We start from the raw sequence: 23,795 nt of genomic DNA, 5'->3' as shown, positions 1-23,795 counted from the left end.
AGAGAAAAGCTGTAAGTTTTATTTACTCTAAATTTTCCTCGTATGACTCACCCTCTGAAATAATGCAGATTAACGTATACAATGTCTTGAACAGTGAAGAAAAAATTTACGTTTGCAATTTCTTTTCTTGCTTTGGAATCAAGATCTAGCAATTAACTCTTCTCCATGTCTGTCGCTTTCAACGTCAAGGCATACACGCCACCATCATCCTAATTCCCTGACGTCGTATTTTGCGCGAACAGATTTATTCAAGTTTTCATTTTCCCTCGCAATGTAACCGACTGGAATCATTCCTTATTCCCTTTCGCCACACTTTGATGTTTTTTTGTTTTTTTTTTTACTTTGCTTTTATTGTTTATTGTATTGTTGCCATTTGACCCACTCTGCTTGGACCTGTACAAGGTTTGCAGTATTGAATAGAGACAGAAAGAAAGAAAGTGAGGAATTATCGGGAAGCATTTCATGTGCTAAAATTATGAAATGAAAATCACTTCCATTTACCTTCATAGGCTCATAACCTTGTTTTACAGGGGCCTTTGGATGATTCTGTGTCTCTCAGCCCTGTTGGAATTTAATTTTCTTGCCATTATTTTGATGTCAACGCGATGCTGCACAGACGTTTAGCAAACTGAGTGGTCATGATATTTGGAGCAAAGACATCAGCTTATTCGCAGGAAATATACACCTCTGGTTTTCCCCTTACTTGGTGTGGAAACATCCTGCACTATAGACGTATTAATTGTAACGTATAGATTTTTTTTATTCTCACGAGGCGATGAGTAGCTCCATCTGCATTAGTACGCTAACTAGTATTATTAGCTCATTGCATAGGCAATAATAGCAGTAAAAAATTACATTAAGCGTGTCAAAGCAAGACATTGGTCTTGCAGATGCGACGTTTCCGTTTCTTGTATAAGCAGCATAGGTCCGTGTCAAGGCATTGATGTCATGAAAATGATGACGAGGTAAACATCGTTCATCGTGGCATGAAAAGCTAAATCGAGGTAGGACAATATCCATGTCATGCTCTCTTTCCATCCCATCACACGCACGCACAGACGGACGCCATTCCTTTTGACGCGTTCATATGAGGGAACCAGGCCGCTATGAGAAGTTTAAAACTTTGATTGCACTGCAACGCACTGGCCCCTATTTGAGGAAGCCCTATGGTCCATATGCCTGCCGTATATGAAGTCACAAGATACTGGTTGCTGCGTCCGACAGGCCACGCATACAGAAGAAGTGCTATACCAAGTCGACTACCGCTATTATTCTTTATTCTGGTCTTTGTCGATGCAGGAGAGCAATATTGTCCAGCAGACTTCGGCACGCTGAGTCTCTGAGCGCGGGCAGCAGTAAAAGTATATTTCGTTTATGCCAGGTGGTGAATTATTTACGTTCGTTAACCGATGCATTATATTTTAATAGAACGAACCGCACTGACTCTTTATTATTATTATTATTATTATTATTATTATTATTATTTGTTTTGCACACATATACACAGTAAACATGAAAGGGAAAGCGACGAGCAGGCTGGCAACTGCCACCGGAAGGGGAACAACGCCTGCCTGCTCTTCTGAAGGGAGGTGACAGCAACACAGAAATGGGAGATAGGAAGGAGGGGAGGAGAGAGGAAAGGAAGAGCAACAGGACAAATCTAAAGACTAAAGTAGAGCACAGTACACTACGCACTTTGTTCTGCCGAGTTTCGACTCTGCAGCCGGAATTAAAGTGACGCCGCGTCGAACAGCCTCCACAATTATTAATTACATTCATGGCTAGTTCGCAGTGCGGCTAATTGTGCGCTCCACGATGAGACTCCAAGTACAGCTGCACGCAATCATGGTTTCACCGGTAGTCGGTTCACAATATACACTACAAGGTGTTTGAATCCGCCACCTCCCATCTTCGAAGGAAAAAGCGTTAGAACACAGCACAGATCACACACAGTAGGGCCGGCCACTGAAGGTCACGCTACTACAGAATGTTGAATGTTCACGCTACAAACGTGAACCTAAGTTAGTTAACTCTAGAAAGGTTAGTAGGGCGCGATGGGCCTGATCACGTTTAGATGCATAACCACTGGGCTATAAACATTCCTCGAGTGTCGCAGACCACAGGCCAAGGAGATGATAGTTTCTCACTAGCGACATGCGCTGCGCACTGAAAGCGGGACACTCAAATATAAGGTGCTGAAGTGTCTCGTAGCAGCCACAAGACGTACACAGTGGACTTGCCACACGCCCTTGTCGGTATAAACGTTCGTGCACGTTCACGCAACCAACCCTCAGCTTGAGCAGTTCTGCTCTGGCGCGACGAGGCAAGCCTCGACCGCGGGCACGGGGCGGGAACGTTCCATTTTCGACGCGCTCATCTGGATGCTGCTTGACTAGGTGGCGAGGAATCAGCAGGCGAGCGTCATCAAGCTTGCACAAAATTTCTGGGCAGTCACAGTTGTTATGAGCGCAACTTGAAGCGAGCCGATCAGCCTCTTCATTTCCGGCGATTCCTACGTGTGAAGGTATACATTGAGCAACGAGAGATACCCCACGTGATGTAATTTTGCTCGTACAGTCAGTAATGCTATGCACAAGTGGACAATTAAGCTCACTGCGTTGTAACCTGCTAAGGGCAGCATGGGAGTCCGTAAAGATGACAACCTTCGATGTAGTTAACTCCTCTTGCACATATCTCATCAGTGCAACATTAATAGCTGCTAGTTCCGCAGTTGTTGACGAAGTTGGATGATGTATTTGAAAGATACGTCGTACTTGAGTTGATGGGGAGAAAAAAGCTGCAGAGGCGCCTTGACCGTCGTTGTGTACAGATGCATCTGTGAAAACTTGAAGATAATCTGGAAACTTGGAGACTGATCCAATTGGAATATTGCCGAAAGAGCCATATCAGACTTTCTGTGCATGTCAGGGATTGTGAGGTAAATGGGGAATACGTGCTTCAGGATACCTTTTGGAGGCGGAGACGTATCTGAAGCAGCATGTACAGAAATGGTAGTGATATCCATAAATAATGCCGCCATTTTTCCCATGCGAGATAACGGGCGGTGAATGAGACGATCAAGGAGTGATTGATCATTCGATGCGCGGTGCAGACGCTCAATCTCATACAGAGCTCTCCGATCTGCTTGCAGCCTGAGTGTTAGCTGATGCGCTTCAGTGAGTAATGCAATAGATTGCGCCTCACGAGGTAACCCAAGCATTAGTCAAAGGGCAACGCGATGATCTCGCTCCAGTTGGGCCATAAAACTAGGTGGTATGTTCAAAATTGGTAATGCGTACAGCATGCCTGAGAGTACAGATGACTGGTACACCTGAAGAGCCGTTGTTTGGTCGCAGCCAGCACATCGAGCAGTCAAGGCGGCCACATATGTAAGGAGGGAGTGCGATTTGCGTCGTACACATTTAACGGCAGGACGCGAAGAGATGCGGTCATCCACAATTAACCCCAAATAGCGGTGTTGTCGCAGCTAGTTTATAGGCGTTTCGTTAAGATACAGTCGGCTCATTGTTCGACAAGCACGTTGTTTAGGGTGATATGCTATTGCAGCCGAATTAGCAGGTGATATGTGCGGGCCAACTTCCCCCAAGTACTCCGAAAGAGCGTTGAGAGCTCTTTGCATGCTTGCACGAAGCCGCGGACCAAGGTGCGAAGGGCGGCTTATCCACAAAGCAATGTCATCTGCGTAGACAGCTATGATCACAGGGAAGTCAGTGTCCCGAGGCAAACGACTTCGAAGCGCGGCGAGTACGGTGTTAAACAAAAGCGGCGATAATACGCTGCCCTGTGGAGCAACACACTTCAAATTTAGGTATTCACTAGTAACTCCTCCGACATGCACTTTCATCCGGCGCTCCGATAGAAAATTATGCACAAATTGGAGCAGACGACCCGAAATTCCCGCGGTTGCAAGAGCGAAAATAATCGCCTTATGCGGAACTGAATCGAAAGCTTGCTGTATGTCTAGGAAGAGCATGTAGGCGGAATGCTTGTTTCCTTTAGCAAATTCGAGCGCTGAGACAAGGTCTGATATCCTGTCCAGAGCTGAACGGCGGAGACGAACGCAACTCATGACATCAGGGAAAAAATTCAGCTCCTCTAGCCTGACATCTAAGCGAAACAAGACTATTCGCTCCATTAACTTGATGACATTTGAATTTAGGCATATTAGGCGGTAGGATTTGAGGTGCCTTGCAGGACACCCGGGCTTTAAAATGGGTATTACCTCGGACGATTTTAATTCAGCAGGGATTACACCGGTTCTCTATACTGCAATATATTTGTCCAATATACGGTCATGGAAACTCTTATCAACGTTCCGCAATGCTTGATACGTCACACCATCTTCGCCTAGAGCAGTGCGGCGTTTGGAGATGCTCAGCGCGTGTCGCAGCTCCTCAAGAGTAACATCTGCCTCGTTCATCTGGCAGGCTGGACCGTAGGTAGCGGTTATGATGCGGTGACTTGTCCAAGAAGGAAGGTCGCTAATTGTGGTGTCACTGTATGCAGGAGAGACGAAAATTTCGGCAAATGCCTCTGCTATTACTTTTGGTGACTGGCCAATCGCTATGCTCAATGCAGCAGTAGGATTCTTGCAGATTTCAGAAGTGCGGAGAGCCTTCAGTATGCGCCATTCATTTCCAAAACCACTTCCAGTATGCAACGAACTACACAAAGCTTCCCAGCTCTTGCGACGAAGCTGTTTTGTATGCCGCCGTATGGCTGCATCAATGCGATTATATACAGTCCAGTCGGTGCGTCGTTTAGAGCGCTGTGTCCGTCTATAAGCGCGCCGACGACATGCGCGGTGCCGCAAAAGCTTTAGGTCGGGATTTGGTTTGCCGATACTCCGTCGACGTTGTATTGTAGCTTTTCGTAAGCACTCACTCATAAGTTTAAGTAGGCTGTCTTGAGATGGTGCCTGACTCTTTGGGAAGATGTGCATTTTTCCAAAGACCCGCTATAGCCTGCAATCGAAGTCCGTGCTCTCGCAACTGGGATGAAGAAACCTGCGGGCGGATCCGGCTGGCGTAGGGTAACAACATCGCATTAATAAGCTGGCCGCAAGCGGATCAGTTGTTGCTAAGGGAGAAGGCGTATGAAGAGGTCGCAGACACAACTTTTGAATCTAGCAATAGCAACCCGTTGTACTGGGGCGCACAGCGAGAAGCGAAACAAAAGTTTTTGCTCAAGTCATCTTCCGGGCCACGTGCTTCAACGCGGCTCGCGCCACCCGCGCGATTCGCCTATACTTAGTTTTGGCCCGGCAAAGAAGGGCGATCGCGCTCTGCGAAAACAAACAGGTGCAAAGTCTCCTTCGAGACCTGCCTCATGGTGGACGTCTCTGCGAGCACCAGGTGTCGGAGGAGCGGGTGTTTCCCTCGAGAAAAAGCGATCGCCGATAACACCCACTCTCCGCGGGCAACGCGCAGCTGCTGCGCCCAGAGCGTGGAGGTCACGCAACGACTCGGGCCGAGTCGGTGATGCGACGGTCGGTCAGCACCAGCTGGGGCTGCAGCCGGTGACTCCCGTATATGCTTGCAACAGACATGTGGAGAAAATCTGCAATTTCAGCCACTGCTAACTGGCAGTATAATTGTTGTGTATACTCTATAGGCAGCGTGGTGCGCAGTCAATTTTATTGCGTGCTTCTTTTTTTGCTTTTTTGTTGCGATTGTAAAGTGGAAAACTGAGAAGACGAGGCTATGTTAGTGCTTCAGGAAATTGTTGCGCAAGTACAATACAGATAAATACGCGCTAGGTTTGCAGAAATAAACGTTCCACACAAATCATCGGAATTTAAACTCTGAGTGCAAGTGGTGCAACGCTTTTCAGAACTTCCCTACCCCCATCAGGTTGGTATATTTCCTGCGAAGGAGAGACCTGCGGTGGCCATGCTTATCTAGCATATAAGCTTTACTTGTGGGCAGTCGCAAGGATCCCAGTATGAGAGAAAAGAGAACGAAATAAACGAAAACAGCACACTCACTCCCAGTCATCGGAAGCTTTAGTCATCTCTGACCGCATAAAGCTTGTAAAGACGCATGACTGCGATTATCGCCTGTTTATGGCAGTCATGTTTTCGCATATTCTTAGAACACGGAGCCCTGTTAAAGTACCATTGCAGAAAAAGGCCTTTCGCGCTATTTTGTGTTCCGCAGCTGAGAAGGCACGACTGCGGTTCTTCTCAATGGTTTAGGCCGTGCTCGGCCCCGCCGAGCGGCTTTGTCCGGACTTGCTCCGACAGCCGCCGGCCGTCGCCGCCCACAAGAGCCTTCGCACAAAGGCACGCGCCAGTCTGCGCACATGGCTACGATGTTCTGTAGTCGCGGAGGTTTCGAGGCCGCTGCAGCCGCATTTTCCACTGGGTGGATTGATAAATAACTCACTGAGTTCTAAGCTATTACGTGCCACACTACGATCGGATTGTGAGGCACGCCGTACTGGGGGACTTTGCGCGCACCTAATGCACGTTACGCGAGCGTATTTGCACGAAATGTGGCCGCTGCGGTCGTGATCGAACCCACAAGCTCCACTTTAGCAGTGCCACACATAGCCACTGGGCTACCGCTGCAGACTTCGATGGGGTGGAATGCTAAAAAGGTTCGTGCACCTTGCTTTGCGTGTGCATAAAAAAAACGAGGTCAAAATTTATCGGGAGCCCTTCACTACACCGACTGTAAAGTTCAGGAAGGTACATCAAAAAACCTTATTCAGGAACACGCAAGTGACTCGTTCGTGACATTTATTCACATTCCGAGGAAGTGAAGCCATAAAAGGCGAACGTTGATTTGTGTTCAAGCAATTTGTATAGTATCAGTGGCCATTTTAACGGGATGCTAAAGACAAAAATAGTTGAGCTGTTTAGTAAATCACGCTTACCCAATACCAAAACAAAAGAAAAAGAAATACTGTTGCCGTGAGAGGAGTAAACCGGAAAAGACGCAAAAACAATAGACGTTTGCCGGCGCGGCCTTGGAGAGATCGCACAAGGTGGCCGTGATATCATACAAGTTGACAGCATCTGCTGAGACCTAGCTAACTATTTATTGGTAAAGATGGAGTACATGGTATTCTAAAGAAGCGCCAGACAGAACTCGGAAAGTTTCGGAACCTTTTCCCGCGCCTTCCCTCCCCCTCCCCCCTCACCCGCATACACACACACACACACACAGATGTACGCACACAACAGCATAGATACGAAAAAAAAAAATACTTTCAAATCCCTCAGAGAGAGAGAGAGAGAGAGAGAGAGATGCAAACGAGAGGAAGGCAGGGAGGTTAACCAGACTTAAAACGTCCGGTCTGCTACCCTGCACTAGGGGAAGGGAAAGGGGAAGTAAAGACGGAAAGAAGAGCGTAACAAAAATAAAAGAAAAAATATGAAAAGGGACGAAATGGGGTCATTACAGTGTTTCTAATAGGCCACTGTCACGTAGAAAAGTCAACAGAGCCTTGACCGACTTTTGCTGCGAAATCCCTGAAATCACGTTGGACGTCCCGGCGCTAAGATATTGGCGCGAAATTAAAAAAAAGCGGGGGGGGGGGGGGGGCGGGGGGGCGAGTTTTGCTCCTATTTTCTCTTCAAGTAGTCAGTTTCTTTTCTCGAGGATATAACGACATGGTTTGAAACGACTACTTTATCTATATCAATTCATTTTGTGTTTGTGTAAAAGAGTCAAGCCAAGCCGAAGACGTTAAGAGGCTACGGTAGCTGTTTTCTTATAAATTAGCGCATGCACTTCCTTCATGACTGGTCGCAATTCACTCCACTCGAAACATGAGAACAAGGTGTTGATAAGAAATTGAGAAATCAGATACAAATGCCCTGCTTATTCGACTAAAATATTTCGTAAAACGTGTGCCTCAATGTGGTTTGAAGCTGGCAGAGCGTATGCAGAAACTAAACTCAAAAGTTTCAGAAGCAATTACATTCAATATAAAGGGAAATCTATGGTTCCCTCAGATTGATGAATGAATTAAGGGATATGTTATATGACCACACTAGATTGTTCGCTATCGGGATTCAGGATCATGTGCTTTTCTACGATACCTTCTTCGCCAGCAAGTTATTCACTCATCATCCTGCATTTACCACATGCTTTAGAAAAACACAACAGCCTGTTACGTAAGTGCATGGCCTGTGAACGAGAGCCAGCCTCCAAAGTGCTGTTGCAGCATTGCCGTTCACCCGCTTTTCATCGGACGTAACAAGCTCATCCAAGTTGCGCGAGGTCTCACACGCTTCTGCGAGAGAAGTCTGAGCGTGCACGAAAGCTAAGCTTCATCTCATTTACGCTGCCGTACGCATTTTTTTCCGCTCTAGTCGCGAGCGCACCCCGCTCGTCAGTGCGCTTAGTAGAAAGGAAGCCCAGGAACGCTAGTGCCATCAGACTATCATGAACGGACAGGAACGATCGAAGCACTGATTTAACTTCAGACGCTGTTGCCCTGCTCGGCTTGAACCAACTAGCCGAAGTTAGCACTCTTTCGTAATCAATGATAGATCAGAGAAAGTCATTTGTTTTCACAGAGCTCGGGAGAATGGCTTTAAACCCCGCTGTTTTAATGTCCCAAGGCAACTCACGGGCTCCGCCATACAGTGGGAGGTGACGAGACCTTCTCCGTCTTTCTTGAAGATGAGAGCGTTTTTGCCGTCAGCGCCCGTCGGAATGCGGCTACATAGTGAGTTTAACAACTGATTCGGCATTAACCTCAATTACTGGCAACTTCTTTTCGGGCTTGTCTTGCGCAAACGGAATGTAAGCAACGCATCATTAGTAAAGCAATTATAGAGGAATCGAAGGGCTCAACTTTTCATTAGCTACAACCACACGAAGCCAACAGATTTGAACAAAGCTCAGGAACGCATAGGAAAAAGAAGAAATAAACATTTTTCTCAAATTCAAACACATAAATAATAGGAAAAAAGGAAACGAAAGTTAACAAGAACACAGCTTTCCACCGGTAAGAGCCGCATCATCCGCATTGCTCGTGAGATGCTCTTCCAACGGTGAAAGCTGTTTCCCGTCCACTTTCATGGGTGTAATGTTTAGTGTTTACAGGATCCAGCCATAACAGTGTTAAACCGCACCATTTGCGGTGGAGGTGGATCATCAATTTAGCCACAGGCATCCCGTGAAACGTGAACCTCAGGGCGGTCAACTGGCCGATGCATTCTGAGGAATAAAAAAAAATCATATTTCCGCTGCTTCCCCAGATTGACCGTACACAGCAGAAATGATCAAGCACCGGAAACGGGTGTACCTCGGCCTGCCTTGGTTAAAGCTGGTTTAGTCTTATCACATTTAGCAGAGCGTTTAATATTCTAATATGATTTACACGCAAATATACATGAATGAACTGGGGTGAAACGTTAATGAACAGAAGACAAAGATACCGTTCAATAGCCTGGCAAGGTAACACGGATTCCGGATCACCAGTCAGACTCTACACACAGTCTCTACAAGAGAACGTTTACATGGGTCAATTACTCTCAGGGGACCCTAATCATGAGGAGGCCACTTACAGAAGAATAAAAATACAATGTAGTGCATACGGCAGGCATTAACAAATCATGACTCGGAGCTTACCACTCTCGTTACGTGGGCGCTCCCCAAGCTGTTGACGCGGCGCGTTGACACCGAACCCTCTCAGTCCCAAGTCGCCATATGGGCAACGGCGATAAATGTGCCCGGTTTCTCCGCAGTGATAGCAGAGCGGGTGGTGGTCAGGGGCTCGCCAAATGTCCGTCTTCCTCGCGTAGGTGCGCTGGTCGATGGGTGGGCGTGCTGGCGGCGGCGGCGGCGGACGACGGAATTACGTCGTTGCAGGGCCCTGGCGTGGTCGCGGAGGGGGACCTTGACGGCGTGCGACGGCGGCGTATGTCATCGCTTCTGGCTGGGGCTGCGGTAATTGTGGTTGCATCTCGGGAACTCCAAGCGATCGGTGCACCTCTTCTTTCACGTTGTCGGCGATCGAAGCCACTTGGAGCTGCGACGAAGGCAGGACCTTGCGCAGTTCTTCGCGCACAACGGCCCTGATGGTCTCCTGAAGCTTGTCGGAATACAGTCCTTGGATGGCGTACTGCGGCGTGAGCCCCTGGCGGTTATATTGCCGGGTGTGCATCTCCAGAGTTTTCTCGATCGTCGATGCCTCTGCAGAAAACTCAGCTACGGTCATCGACGGGTTACGAATAAGTCCGGCGAAATGTTCTTGCTTTACGCCCCGCATCAGGAAGCGGACTTTTTCTCCTCCGACATTTCAAGTTCGGCGTGCCGAAAAAGACGGGCCATCTCCTCCGTGAAGATCGCGATCGTCTCATTTGGCAGCTGCACTCTGGTTTCTAGTGGAGCTTGGGCTCGTTCTTTTCGCACGACGCTTGTAAATGTTTGCAAGAAGTCGCTTCGGAACAGGTCCCACGTCGTTAAGGTGGCTTCTCGATTCTCGAACCAGTTCCTGGTGGCTTCTTCCAATGCGAAATAGACATGTCGCAACTTGTCATCGCTGTCGCAACTGTTAAACGTAGCGACCCTCACATACGTCTCTAGCCAGCTTTCCGGGTCCTAAACTGTGGAACCGTGGAACGTCGGTGGCTCCCTGGGCTGCTGCAGAACTATTGGGACAGCTGCGGCTGCCATTGGGGCTGTCTTCTTGGTCATGTCTGGACGATCTTCTCTGACGATCTTCTTGGTCGTCTCTGGTAGAATTCCGTGTTCTGGGGGCAGCTGCTGTAGCCGGCGGCTTGCTCGATGTTGCGGCACGACGTTGGTGTTGCCCTTCAGTTCGGGCTTGAATTACGGCTTGTCTGGGGCGTCCGGTACATGAACGTACCCAGCACCTCCACCAGATGTCACGTAGTAGTGACGGCGAAGAAGGCAGCAAAACTGTGGTTATAGAAACTAGCGTTTTATTGGGCGAACTTGTGCCCTCAAAAGCAGGCTACACTAAAAAAAAAACGATAGCGGCGAACACACTCGGCAATCGTCGAAAATCTGATCAGCGGGTCAAGCGCGTCGGCTTTTATACAGCAGTCGTCGAATTTTCGAGACCTAATCGCTCAGACCCGCGTGTCTCCCACAAAGTTCTACACCATTCGCGTCACGCGATGGAATCAGATAACACAAGGTTCGGCGACAACATACAGCGGATAGGAGCATCGATAACATTCCAGAAACTTCCGATATACATGTAGGCGCGTCCCGTGCTGTGCAATAACATTTATTAGGCGGCGAAACGTGGGCGCCCGATGAAGGTAGGCAAGTTCACGTGTCAATATATTGACCTGCAGCGTTCTTCTAGGTGGCCTCCCTAAGCGAACGGTGAAGACTAAAACGCGCGCCTTGGTACAAGTTACGAATATTTAAACAACCTTCAACCCTGCCGCCATGACGAGTAATATCGTATACATTCGTGTAAGAGCTGCACTATTTAAAGCGAGTAGCTTTCTTTGCCGCTTTGGCCCGCTTTCATGGTTGGTCTGTGGTCGATGGTTCGTGGTCAGTCTCGGCAAGAAAGACCTTCGTTGGTTCGTTCTTTCGTTTGTTCTTTCCTTTGTTCGTTCATTCGTTCATTCTGGCTATTTGCTTACACAGACATTCATCCTGGATTCATTATGTGCAATTTTAAACCGGAGCTCTCCTTCCCTAACATCTTATGCTTTCACCTAGGTCGCTCGGCTCGTCAGTAGTCGGGTTCGCACCGAATAGGTTCATTCCCACTCTTGAACAACAAGCAAGAAAAAACAAACAAACAACAAACGCGTCCGGCGGCAGGATTCGAACCTCGGCCACCCCCCAGCAGCAGCCAATTGTCAAGCCATTCGCCCACAACTGCTTTCTTTTTCTTTTTTTACTGCCATTGTTGACTTTTTAGCTTCCTCTGAATGGTTCTCTCTCTGCACTCGTGAATTTATATGCGCAACTGCACGTACATTTCTTTCGTGCTAACATCAACTAGCTCTTTCAGATGGTTGCCGCGTGTTTATTATAATGACGATTGCACTACATACCCTCAACAGGAAATCGGCCAATAAGTGGCCGGTATATTTCAAATAAATAATGAGAAATGAAGAAATACAAGCCAATGTAATATTTTTGACATCGTGAAGCAGGGCTGTGCAATAGCACATAGGCACACCAGTTTCCTTCACGCTAAGTATGTGGGAACGAAATGGGCAATTTTATGGCGTGCAATTAACCGCTTCACAAAAAGAGCTTCGCCTCCCATAGATTCGAACATGTGCATTCGATCTGCATAACGTTATTTTGGCGGTCTTGGCTAGATTCGGTGCTTCTCTTTTTCATATCGCATTTATTTGCTCGCGCATGCGCGCCACGCAGCGGGCGCCTGTCCAGCGCCCTCGCTGTCTAGGCCTGGTGTTCGGCAGCACGCTCACCTAGACGTCCCAAGTGCCATCTGTGGGGTGTTTGACGCAGTGGTTGACGTTGAAACCTTTCACAACGATGCACGAAGAGAGAGCACGCTTCCGAAACGAAAAGGTTGCACACAAGCTGCACTTACACTCTCTCTTCAATTTTAGTTGTAAAGTTCTTTTTTTAAGTTTTGGGCTGCCAAGTTGGGATCCAGCTGCTACATGAGTGTGAACCTTGGTCCAGTGTAGACGGTATGAAAGCCCACTGTCCGCTTCAGTATTGGTATCGCCAATGCGAAGCGAGCACATCTTTCAGAGCCGAGAGCCAGACGAGTTGAAATAACACGCAGGCTTAAACGGTGCTGTTCGCGTTTGTTTTTTATCGATGCCATGCTCCCTACAGTGAGAACATAGCTCACCAGCGGAATACGGCGAAAAGAAGACCGAGCACGACATTGCACTACAACCTCAAATTGTAGTTAATAAAAAAGACCCAGCATATACACACAGAATGAGAGGAAATCTTAGAGACCTTCTGAGGAATTGGATGTTCTCCTCCTGCCTCTGAAGTCCGGTTTTCATCATGATCGCCTGGAAGACGCGTCGGTCCAGCACCCACACTTTGGCCTTCGTCACCGCTACAGGAAAAATGAGTAACAAATAAACTCCATGAAAGTGACTGAAAAGAGATACCTTGGTGTAATATATCCGGTTTTCGTTCATTGAATTCAAGCATATTTCTTTTTTAAATTGCTTGTGCCAAATATCACTTGTTAGAGTTGTTTGCGCGTCTTTATTCACATTTTTGTCCTTAAAGGGCTGCGGTGGACCTGTTAGGGTTCTATTACAATTGGATCACTTGAACATCCGGACACCATTTTCTACGTCAAATGGCCATTTTCACGGAGATAATAAACAAATACTGCTCTTTCAGGTGCAGCACTTGAAGAGCCGGACACCGTTTTGTACTTTAAATCGTAATGTTGAAACATTGAATAAAGAAGTATATCACGATTATTTTTTTATTTATTCTACTCGGGGGCACGTGCTGCTATAGTCAAATTAAAGCAGGGCAGCATTTAAATTTTGTCTGCCTAGCATAACTCGTAAGACTAGCACCATGTTGCAGTTTGCTAAACTGCGCGAAACGAGACAAACTACGGCAAAAAAAAAGGGGGGGGGGGGGTAACGTAGACAAGCACTGTTCGCGTCGCCCCCATTTTGTACCATTGTTTGTCTCTCTCGCGCTCGTTAACAAGACGCAAGACCAACTAGTCCGGCCCTGTTACGTTGCAGCCCCCGTATCCAGCTCTGTTTGAGTTAATATTTTCCCGAATGCCTTGCTCACGCAATACAGGGGAGGGAAATGGAACGCAAACGTTGTGCATAGCAGATTTTGGGGTGGATATTAGGTTTTACGTCGCATTCAGCCGTTCACAAGGACAAGTTTAGTCCACAGGGAAGACAAATGTTTCGGCTCAAGCCTATCTGCCATTGCAGTTATGTGAACATCACTGAATTTCACGCCGTTTTAATGCTTACCATTGCATCACAGGATGTAAAATGAATATTTATGAATTGCGGAAACACCGTTAGTTACCTGAGTGAACAATACGACTTGTCGCGCACGTCTAACTGTTCAAGTATTTACCTAAATATATTGTCACACGTACATCCATTGCCTGTTCTTGCTGTGAAAGTTGTTCACCAAATTATCACCGCTATCGAGTATCGTTCTTTGTGAGACGCGCCTTCAGCATGCGAAAATTCTTTAATTTTGTGGCCAATTCTAAAGGCAAATTGCGCCCATGACACGAGTGCTGTTGCGAATGAAATGAAAGTAAGCACGAGTGATGATTCATAAGTGCACGCTCGTCCAATAAAGAGTTTCATTACCGCTGTGCAGTGCGAATCATCAACAACGCTACAACTCAATATTGAATTGTCAAAGGTGATTTCTAAATATCTATTTGAAGATAAAATGAAGCGAGATTGAAGCGAAATGTATTCAAGATTATAATTAACTTATGGCCGCACTAAATCCAACGCAACGGACAAGAAGAACGTCAGCTTGAAAGCGGAAGCTGTGAGAAAAAATAGCATAACACCACAGCTGTCATAATCATGGCCTCATCATCCTAAGTGCTCGAAAACGTTTATATAATACAGGTGTCGCGGCTATCATACACGAAACCTAAAAAGAAAGAAAGACACAGACGAATTTGTGGACCGAAATAGAACCAAGTGTGTCTTGTTTGGAGTACTGTAGAAAAGCCGACAGTAACTTTTAAGTTCTGCCATCCAATAAGTGATTTAAAAGTAATTTGATAACTTTTTATTGCTGATCTCGGTGTCAACATAACAATTATTGAGATGTAGCAAATTGTAAACGCGTCATAATCAGATATTTCCAGCAAGATACACACCACGTGGTGCTTTCTTTAAGAGGAAGCCTACGAAATCTGAAAAATGCAATGCGAATGCGCACGCTAGAGTTGCTTTACAATTCAGTAACTCTAGTGCGCACTAAATAACCGCGCCATCAAAGTATCAATGCGAACACAAGCTGTTCATTTGTTATTGGACCGAGCGGCTAGGATAGCAACGTGCGTATTCTTTCAACACAGCAGTTTACTTCAATGCATCTTACGTTTCTCTAAAACTCCTTATTTGACATCTTGACAATAATATGAACAAATGGAAAGTTGGCTAACTGATTAAAAATAATTAGCTGATGCACTAAAATTTTTTCAAATGTAGTTAGTGGATGTCAGGAACTGTAAATTACTGATGCTTTCGTAACGAGCTTCCGAAAATGCACTTAGTCCAGATGAATCTTCGTTCATAATAGCTGGGACACCCTGAATGTAGTGAGGATAAAGTCTTACGTCGCATTTAGCCTTTCACGAAGACGATTCCTGTCCATAGGGACGAAATAATTTCTTTGAGTTGTAATACGAATTCGCATACGTTAGTGTTTTAGATTAATAGATGGAGTGAAGGCATCAAGGGCTTGTTGCTGCTCAACACACATTTGTGTTGCGTACCAGTTCACTTCCTTTAAACATTATTTATTTCACTTGCGTCGTCTATCTCAAGTGCAGATTACTTACCTCAATATCCCTTTCCTTGATTCAAAACAGCCTTTATTTAGCAAAACAATAAATCAAGTTCCCTCGCTGAGAAACAAACATGTGGCATACCGAGGAATGGCGAGCGATCTACCTTTGACGCTTGCCGTGCGGGTGCAGTTGTAGAGTATGGCCAACTCTCCGAACGCCTTGCCGGGTCCCATGCGGCCCAGCACCTGGTCGTCTTTTTCAACCTCCAGCTCCCCCTCTGAAAATGAACAAATGCATAAACAAATAATCAAAACACCACATGAATTGGTGCACGGCTCTGAAAAGCCTGATGGCCTTCTAGTAGCAACGCATGCAGCATTGTAAAGCAAAATATAGCTGTCTGTGTGTCGGTAAAGGAAAAGTGCATGAGTGACTAGACACGTACACAAAGCAACGATATAGGCAACGCGAGGTAGTGAAACGCGAAGTGGCAGTTTACTATGCACGAGCAACAATTTCTAACCTTGTACAGTGCGATCCATGTCATCCTGTTATGCCTTCGTTGGAGCTTTTTTGGAGTGTGCATACAGTTTTCCAAGCTGGAGTACAAAAAACTGTGCACGTCGCACATTGCTACTACAATGTACAGTATACATTGTTACGCTGTTGCTACAACGTAATGAGGACGCAGGATTTGCGTGCTTCAGTCGCCCAGCGAATAAGATACTTGCAAAATAAGTTTTCTCGTTCTCCGTTTCGCGATGAATTAGGTCGTACCACTAGAACTAGAATCATCATCATTGTCGGCATCATCAGGACGGAAATATACCACAGAGGAAGGAAACTCAGGAGAGGCCCTGACGTCACTCTTTGTGAAGCGAAAGTGAAGCAGGAAGTTGGCGTTGCTCATGGTGCTGCTCCGCCTATCGGGCCAGCTCTCCTCTCTTGTTTACATTTCTCGCGAAACCACGCCGCCCTGCGCGCAACCGTGCTGCTCGGACCCGCGCGCTCCGCAGCAATACTAAACAATCGTTAGCACGTTAGCATGATTCCGCCAAAGAGGGTAACATTTCCCGCGGATATTCCTTCGTCCGTTGCCATTGCCGTGGCGCGGTACATTGCGCACAGCGTTGCATGCGCGTTCCTTTCACGAACTTTAGTTCCTCCTGTCCCACCTGGCCACAGCAACATCCGGTAGAGCACGGTCCATATAACGCAGCGCAACAAAACACGGAGACCAACGCAAACCTGCCCGCACGACGCCTTTGCCACGGTACGAAACCTACGGAGCAACACGTGTGAGTGCACAGAACAATGACAAAGCCGCCATTGTGGCCCAAAAGGCGGGGCCACTACAGCAAACGAATAAAAAAGCTGCAAAACAAAGAAGAACCTACTACGTCATTTCCTCCACACTTTTCTCCTAGCGCGCGGAGGGGGTAGGGCCTCTCCTCAGTTTCCTTCCTCCATGAAATATACAGTCTTCGTTCCAAGCGACACCGTCGCTTGGAACGTCGCACCACCTAGCGTCGCACACCGTCGCGACACCGTCGCACCACCTAGCGCCGCGCTCTTGAAGCCCGCGCGTTGTCTCGAAATGAATAGCGCCCCGTTTCGTGGGAACACTGAGAAATTATTTCTCCACGCCCACGGGAAACACTAAAGCACCACAATCGCATTTCTTTTCCTTTACTACAGGGAAGCAAAACGGTAATACTCCCGGTAATCAGATCATAAGATAATAATGAGGCAACCTTAAACACAAATACAACAAGTAAAACAAGTCAAGAGATTATAAAGAGCACTTGTATATCCCGCGTATGCGAAATATTTCTTCCTGGAAGACTTTTTCATTGTTCTTAGTGTTTAGGTATCTATATCTATCATTCTTGCTCCCCAGAGACTATGCAATCCAATAAGAAAATGAGGTCGTATGGCGATTGGTTCTATTTTCGGTCACACTGAGGTATCTGGTAGCGATGGCAGTAATTTCTATACGCTTTTTCAATGTTCGCTATAGATTATCCCAAAGAGACACAGTGTCACAAAAATCAATGAAATAATGATCAATGGTTACTAGCTCTTTACACAATCTACAATTTGTGTCCTAAAGAACAAACAATCTCTTAGTCTTCTACAACGTCTTTACAGGAAGCGTCGAGGTATGAAGTAAAAAGAAAGCATTTCTATGTGAGATACTCCAGAGCCGTGTCTCACTTGGTCTGCCTTTACTTTTTATATCTTTCTTTGCTGAAAACTGTTCTCAGTATGGGTTCCAAAACGAAATTGTTGATGGTGCTTTATTTCTTCTGACCGCATCTCCAACAGCTCATTTAGCTCAAGTCGTACAGCGTTGTATGCTGTTGTACATTTGGTAGTCATCAATTGTCCCATGTGTTGAATCCCGTTAAGAAAACGTGTATTTCTCTAGGCCACAATCACATGTATACCTATTCCGCGTAAACGTAAACCAGCTCTTTCAGATGGTCGCCACCTGTTGACTATGATGATGATTTCCGTAATCTTCCATATGCCCACAACAGGGGATTGACCAACAAACCTGCGGTATATATCGTGCCAGCACAAGCTAGCTCTTTGAGATGATTGCCGCGTGTTGATGATGATTTACATACTATCGCACATGCCAACAACAGGGGATCGGACAAGAAGCGTCTCTTCGTGTTTATTATGATGATAATTTCCATACTTTGGCACACTCGCCAAGAAGCGGCCCGGTACATTTAAAACATGGAGGAAGGAAAAAAAGCTGAGGAGTGGCCCTACCCACTCTGCGCGCTGGGAGAAAAGTGTGGAGGAAGTCACGTGGTATTTTTTGGCCATGTTGGGGCACAACGGCGGTTTCCTTATGGTGGTATGTGGCCTTGCGTGTGCTGCGCCATAGGTCTCGTACCGTGACATAGGCGTCGTATGTGCAGGATTGCCTTAGTCTCCGTGTTTTGTCCCACTGTGTTATCAGACCGTGCTCATCCGGCTGTTGTTGTGACCAGGGGTGCGATCGGATATGGTTGTTCGGCGCGTTCGTTCGGTTACCGGCGCGCGCGATTGGCCTACTCCACGCCGACGTCGCCAGCCGCGGGGCGCGGCCACGTTTTTGGTGACGTCAAAATGACGACACGCTCCAGTCAATCATCCCCCCACCGAGCATTTGGTCTGCTAGGCGCCGAACCCGACGGGAGCTGGGTAGTTTGGAGCGATCATACGGCTTCGCATGACGCGTCTGCTGGATTGGATCCAACCGGCGGCTGCGGCATGGCACGTTTGGATCCAATCGCTAGTTTAATTCGAGAAAATGGCGCTTCTGTTTGGAACTTAGGTTGTTTCACTGGTGTTTCTAGAGGAAGGAGGAGAGCGGGTGGTGGTGCGAAACGCGTTTGAAGAAATAGCAGAAAGTTAATTCCGGCGTGTTTTTCGTTTCTCGAAACAAATAATTCGTTGGTTGTACAGCGACATCGACCCCATCATCGGTGCCAGCGAGCCACTGGAATGTCGTCGCTGCCTCTTGAAAAGTGCGCCACTCTTGCCGTCGTTTCTTTTTCTTTTTTTTTTCTCGCTCTGCTCGACACCACCTAGGGACGACACAAAGAAGCGAACAGTTATAAATTGCAGTAGTCACACGAACTACTATATGAAAGCGTGTTTAAGCTAAAGATAAAAAAATACATTTTTTAGATAAAGATTTCATTCATTTGGAAAACGAGAAACATTTCGTTTTGTAGTATACTGTCCGCGAGCAGAAGAAAAACGACGGAAGTAAACTTCCGGGCAGCTCACCGCTTCCTGATTGGCTGCTCTCTCCGCCCCGTTGTCACAAATTTTGCATACTGCCACATTGTGACGTTGCAGCAACCGAACAGAATGCGTATCGAACAAAATATCTCCGATCACGCCCCTGTGCGGCTATCTTGTACACGTTCGAAAAGCCAGCGTTCGATTTCGCCTCGCGCGACTGTCCAGGCCGCGCCGATATCGCGGCATAGGCCAATCTAGTCCAATCGCATGAGGTTAAATCGAACGTCGGCTTTTCGAACATGTGCAAGATAGCGGCCCAGGGGTGCAATCGGAGATCGTTCTTCGGCGCGTTCGTTCGGTTACTGGAGCGCGCGATTGGCCTACTCAGCGCCGACGTCGCAAGCCGTGGGGCGCGACTCCGCTTTCGGTGACGTCAAAATTCCGACACGCTCCTGTCAATCATTGTGCAACCGAGCATGTCTTCTGCTAGGCGCCGTATCCGACGGTTGTTGGGAAGTTTGGAGCGATCATACGCTCGTTATGAGACCAGGTTCGCATGACGCGTCTGGTGGATTGGATTGAATCTAACCGGCGGCTGCGGCTGCACAATGGCACGTTCGGATCCAATCCATAGTTTAATTCGACAAAATGGCAGTAGCGTTGGCAACTTAGGTTGTTGCGCTAGCGTCAGGGGGGGGACACTCCGTATACATCCCATTGGCCATTTTCGAGCAGACGCTCTTTCGACGCTAGCGCCAAGGTTCCCTTCAGTTACGGCCCTAACCAATGGGCGACGCATTAAGCAAAATGGCGGCGCACATGATTGTTTACGTTGTCATGGCAACAGCAACAGCAGCCGCGCGGCACCTCCTCTCCCAAACGTTTTTCTTTCCTTTTTGTTTTTATTATGCCGACCCGCTCCACTCCCTTTCCCCCTTTTTCCCATGCCGCGCGCGCCGCTCACTTTTTTTTTTGTTTTTACCCGTAAGCAGCGCGTTTTTGCGCTTGTTACCGCGCGCCACGCGCCAGCTCGCAAGCAATGCGTGCGCTACGCCGCGCATTGGCATTGCTTGCGAGCTGGCGCATGGTGCGCAGTGGGCTATGCGTTGGCACGCACGCAGTCTTGCCCATACTTATATTATACCAGCATGTGCCGGGACATAAAAAAAATTCCACTTCCAACACAACAGATGTTTAGTCTCGCTTTATTGACTTCGTTTCCGAAAAGAGATTTTTCTTACAACGTGGTGTGATACACGCTCAAAAAATGAGCAAAAGTGAGAGGTGCATGACATATACAAGAGTACTAAAGACAAGAGTTCACAGAAGGTGAAATAACAAAAGAAAATGCTAGAAAACGCGAAGGCCATTTCATGTACACACATATAAAACAAGATTTTTATATAACGTCCTCAAGACCTAAATGTAGACGAGCTCCTGATATGTGCACTAAGATATTGCACAAAATTGGACGACGTGTATGACATAGTCATGACAACTATAAAAAGGGAAAACTCACTAGTAATGGCAAAAACAATGACACGCAAAATACCTGAAAGATAGAATAAAATGCTAACATTGTTTGATTGAGAGCCATACCAAAAGAAAGCTTACTTATAAATCTGCCCGAAAGTATATGAAATGCTTGACATGTTCATTACTGCTGAACAAATTGAAAAAAAACATGGCAGAAAAAAATAACATTGTACTAAAAACTGAAACACACATTATCACATTATTTTGCACTTGGCCACAACTTGAGTAACGGTGGCAAGGGGAACAGAAGATAGTCGGCTTTTGCAGCAGCACATAGAAAACATTCGCAGAAAGGCTTATTCCTCAATCAAAGACCAGGTAAAACAGGCCAACACGACTTTTCTTTCTACCCGAATGCAATGCTTAGCAATAAGATTACGTCACTTAAGGCACTAAGTCGTACCTACTGGGCTCTCCCTTGTATAATAAACACGCACTGCAAAAATCTGTATGTAGGACACTTGCAATGCTCATGCTTTCCAGAGGAAAAAAAAGCGTATCATGCCTACACATGAAGGTTGTTCGCGTGGTTTTCCCATCGGGGGTTACTGAGATAGTACACAAACACTAACAGTAATTTTTCAGCTGTTAGTTGGTTTGTAGAACGAGATACACAGAAAAAGCACTGAGGGCGGTATGGAAAGCTGGGCAAGTTACTGAAGTTGCAGAATGAGACTTGGCACAGAAAAACACAAGTCACAGACCAGGTGACAATAAGGAGGAACATCTATTTGTCAGCTTTCTCTACCGGGAAGTGGCAAGTGTAGCACAATCAAGGCGCAACGACGTCGGGAGCCTCATGGAGTACACAAATGGACAGGGCTGTATTCGTGTACATGCGCCTTCTGATGTCCTTGGGTCTGAGCGCTCACCTGTTGTCTTTAGGCACCGGGAACAACCTTGCAGGACTTGTTTTTGAGGTATTTGTGCACCACTGCACGATGCACGAGCGGTACGAGTCGTGAAACGGGTGAAACATCGCGGAGCACAAGCACACAGCTACCGAGGACCACAGAACTGACGAAACTAGCCACGTCCGTCAACGCACAGCAGCGCACGCATCTCGATGACAGTAGATAACAAAAATAAAGCGTTACGTAGCGGAATAAGCAGCAGCCGGGCCGGCGGGGATGGCACGGCGGCGCGGGCGCGTAGACAGTCGAAGGAGAGGGAGTTGAGAGGGTATTAAGAGAGAGGGCGTAGGGAGAGGAGTTGGCCGGGGGGAAGGGCTTGGCCACCTGGATCGGCGCGCGTGCGCGCGACGATCTACGAGGCCGTGCAAGGGAAACGGATTTTTGCGTCGCCCATTACAGAGATGGCGCCAATTTTCTGTGCCACCGGAACCGGGGAGTGTCCCCCCCCTGCTAGCGTTGCTCGAGGAGGAAGGAAAGCCGGTGGCGGTGCGAAACGCGTTTCAAGAAATGGTAGAAAGTGAATTCCGGCGTCGCTTCCGTTTACTCAAACAAATAGTGCGTTGGTTGTACAGCAAAACCGATCCCATCATCGGTGCCAGCGAGCCACTGGAATGTCGTTGCTGCTTCTTGAAAAGTGCGCCACTGTTCCCGTCGTTTCTTTTTTCTTCTCGCTGTGCGCGACACCACCTAGAGACGCCGCAGGGAAACTGATGGTCATAAATTGTAGTAGTCACACGTACTACTATTTGAAAGCGTGTTTAAGCTTGAGATGGAAAAAAAATACATTTTTTAGATAAAGATTTCATTCTTTGGAAGACGAGAAACATTTCGTTTTGTAGTACAATGTAAGCAGACGACAAACGAGGGAAGTAAACTGCCGGGGAGTTCACCGCTTGTAGATTGGCTGCTCTGACCACCCTGTTCTCAGAAATTTTGCATACTGCCACTTTGGGACGTTGCACCAACCGAACAGAACGCATATCGAACAAAGATATCCGATTGCGCCTCAGGTGGGAGTGGAAGTAAAAAGCGTGAAGCGAATGCCCATGCAACGCCGTACAGCACGCATAACGTCACGGACTAAGGACAATCTGGGAATATATTTCTCGTCTGCGGTGGATTTATGCTAACATGTCATCCCAGACTGAAACCGCGGTGCTTCATAATAAGTAGAATAAGCGCCTTGCTGGTCACTGGCAGCTGTGCAGTGTTGCTGCGTTTGACAGCGGACTATGCATTGTGGCAAGTGAAACAACCATGCAGAAGTATGGGAAAGAACCGGCCGCTGTGATTAACTAAGGGACGAACCCTCCTAACCACAGATATATTATCTGTGGTAACTATGACTGTGGACTGTGGTATTACTTAAATGCTATTCCGAAATTACGTGCAGTATTTATTTAAAGAGGGATCATGTTCCAAATTTTAGTTCCACTGAATTCTATTCATCTTTCGCTATAAACTTTACGGCATTTGGTGGAGGTTAATGTTACCGTTTGAAGCATGATGCGTATTGCATATAGGAACGCAATAATCTTATTTCGATAGCAATTATATGGCCACTGCAAGCGCATCTCTGCCGCGGGCGTCACCTTAGGGTTCCGTGCAAAGTGCGAGGGCGATAATATCGTCACCGTGCACCGTATGCTGTGCGTGGGCGCGCAAGTGTGCGAGGGTGAGGCGGCGATCGCGGCTCATTGTCGAGCACGAAACGGTGGAAAGCGGGGAGGAAGCGCTCCTGGGGAAGAGTAGGGGGGAGTGTCCGGGCAGCCACGCGCGGCAGGTCGGGCCGCTGTATCTTGAGAGCCACCTGCGACGAGGACACAGTCTGCCGCGCGCTGCGTTTTCGCGGCTTAGTTTACATGGGGGGGGGGGGGGGTATGTGAGACGCAGAACGAAGGTCAATTCGCTCGCTGCTGCTGCCGCCCTTCCTCACTGCAGTGTTTTGGCAGCGAGTTTCCGCGGTCATCGAGTGAGATATGCTGATGTTTGCTTGCGCCCGCGTGACACCATGCTTGCTAATTTAGTTCGTTGCCTATGTTTACGAGTTCATACCGCCAATAAAGCTACTATTCTTAATTCGCATAGCTCTCGACTAATTTGCTATCGCAATCGTTGCTTCGCCTTTCGGGCGAAACTGTA

The 23,795-nt window shown here is 47.3% G+C and overlaps 1 protein-coding gene across 2 annotated transcripts in view; it reads right to left on the bottom strand.

The window, feature by feature from the left end:
- The window catches only part of LOC142566810 (cGMP-dependent protein kinase, isozyme 1-like), a 464,172-nt gene that overhangs the window by 282,691 nt on the left and 157,686 nt on the right, over positions 1 to 23,795 (bottom strand). Inside the window, exons 1-3 of one of the 2 annotated variants that reach the window (XM_075677692.1) lie at positions 19,246 to 19,450; positions 15,617 to 15,730; positions 12,924 to 13,029 (exon numbers count right to left, since the gene is read on the bottom strand). In XM_075677692.1, coding sequence (XP_075533807.1) covers positions 12,924 to 13,029; positions 15,617 to 15,686 — 176 coding nt within the window. In that variant the 5' untranslated portion in view covers positions 15,687 to 15,730; positions 19,246 to 19,450. Of the gene's footprint in view, positions 1 to 12,923; positions 13,030 to 15,616; positions 15,731 to 19,245; positions 19,451 to 23,795 lie in introns of those variants that run through there. The other variant, XM_075677691.1, reaches the window with a different exon arrangement.

The sequence above is a fragment of the Dermacentor variabilis genome, unplaced genomic scaffold (genome assembly GCF_050947875.1).
Source record: "Dermacentor variabilis isolate Ectoservices unplaced genomic scaffold, ASM5094787v1 scaffold_13, whole genome shotgun sequence".
NCBI classification, from domain to species: Eukaryota; Metazoa; Arthropoda; class Arachnida; order Ixodida; family Ixodidae; genus Dermacentor; species Dermacentor variabilis.
Note: the sequence above shows the minus strand (reverse complement) of the source record. Positions and strands in the feature narration are given on the sequence as shown.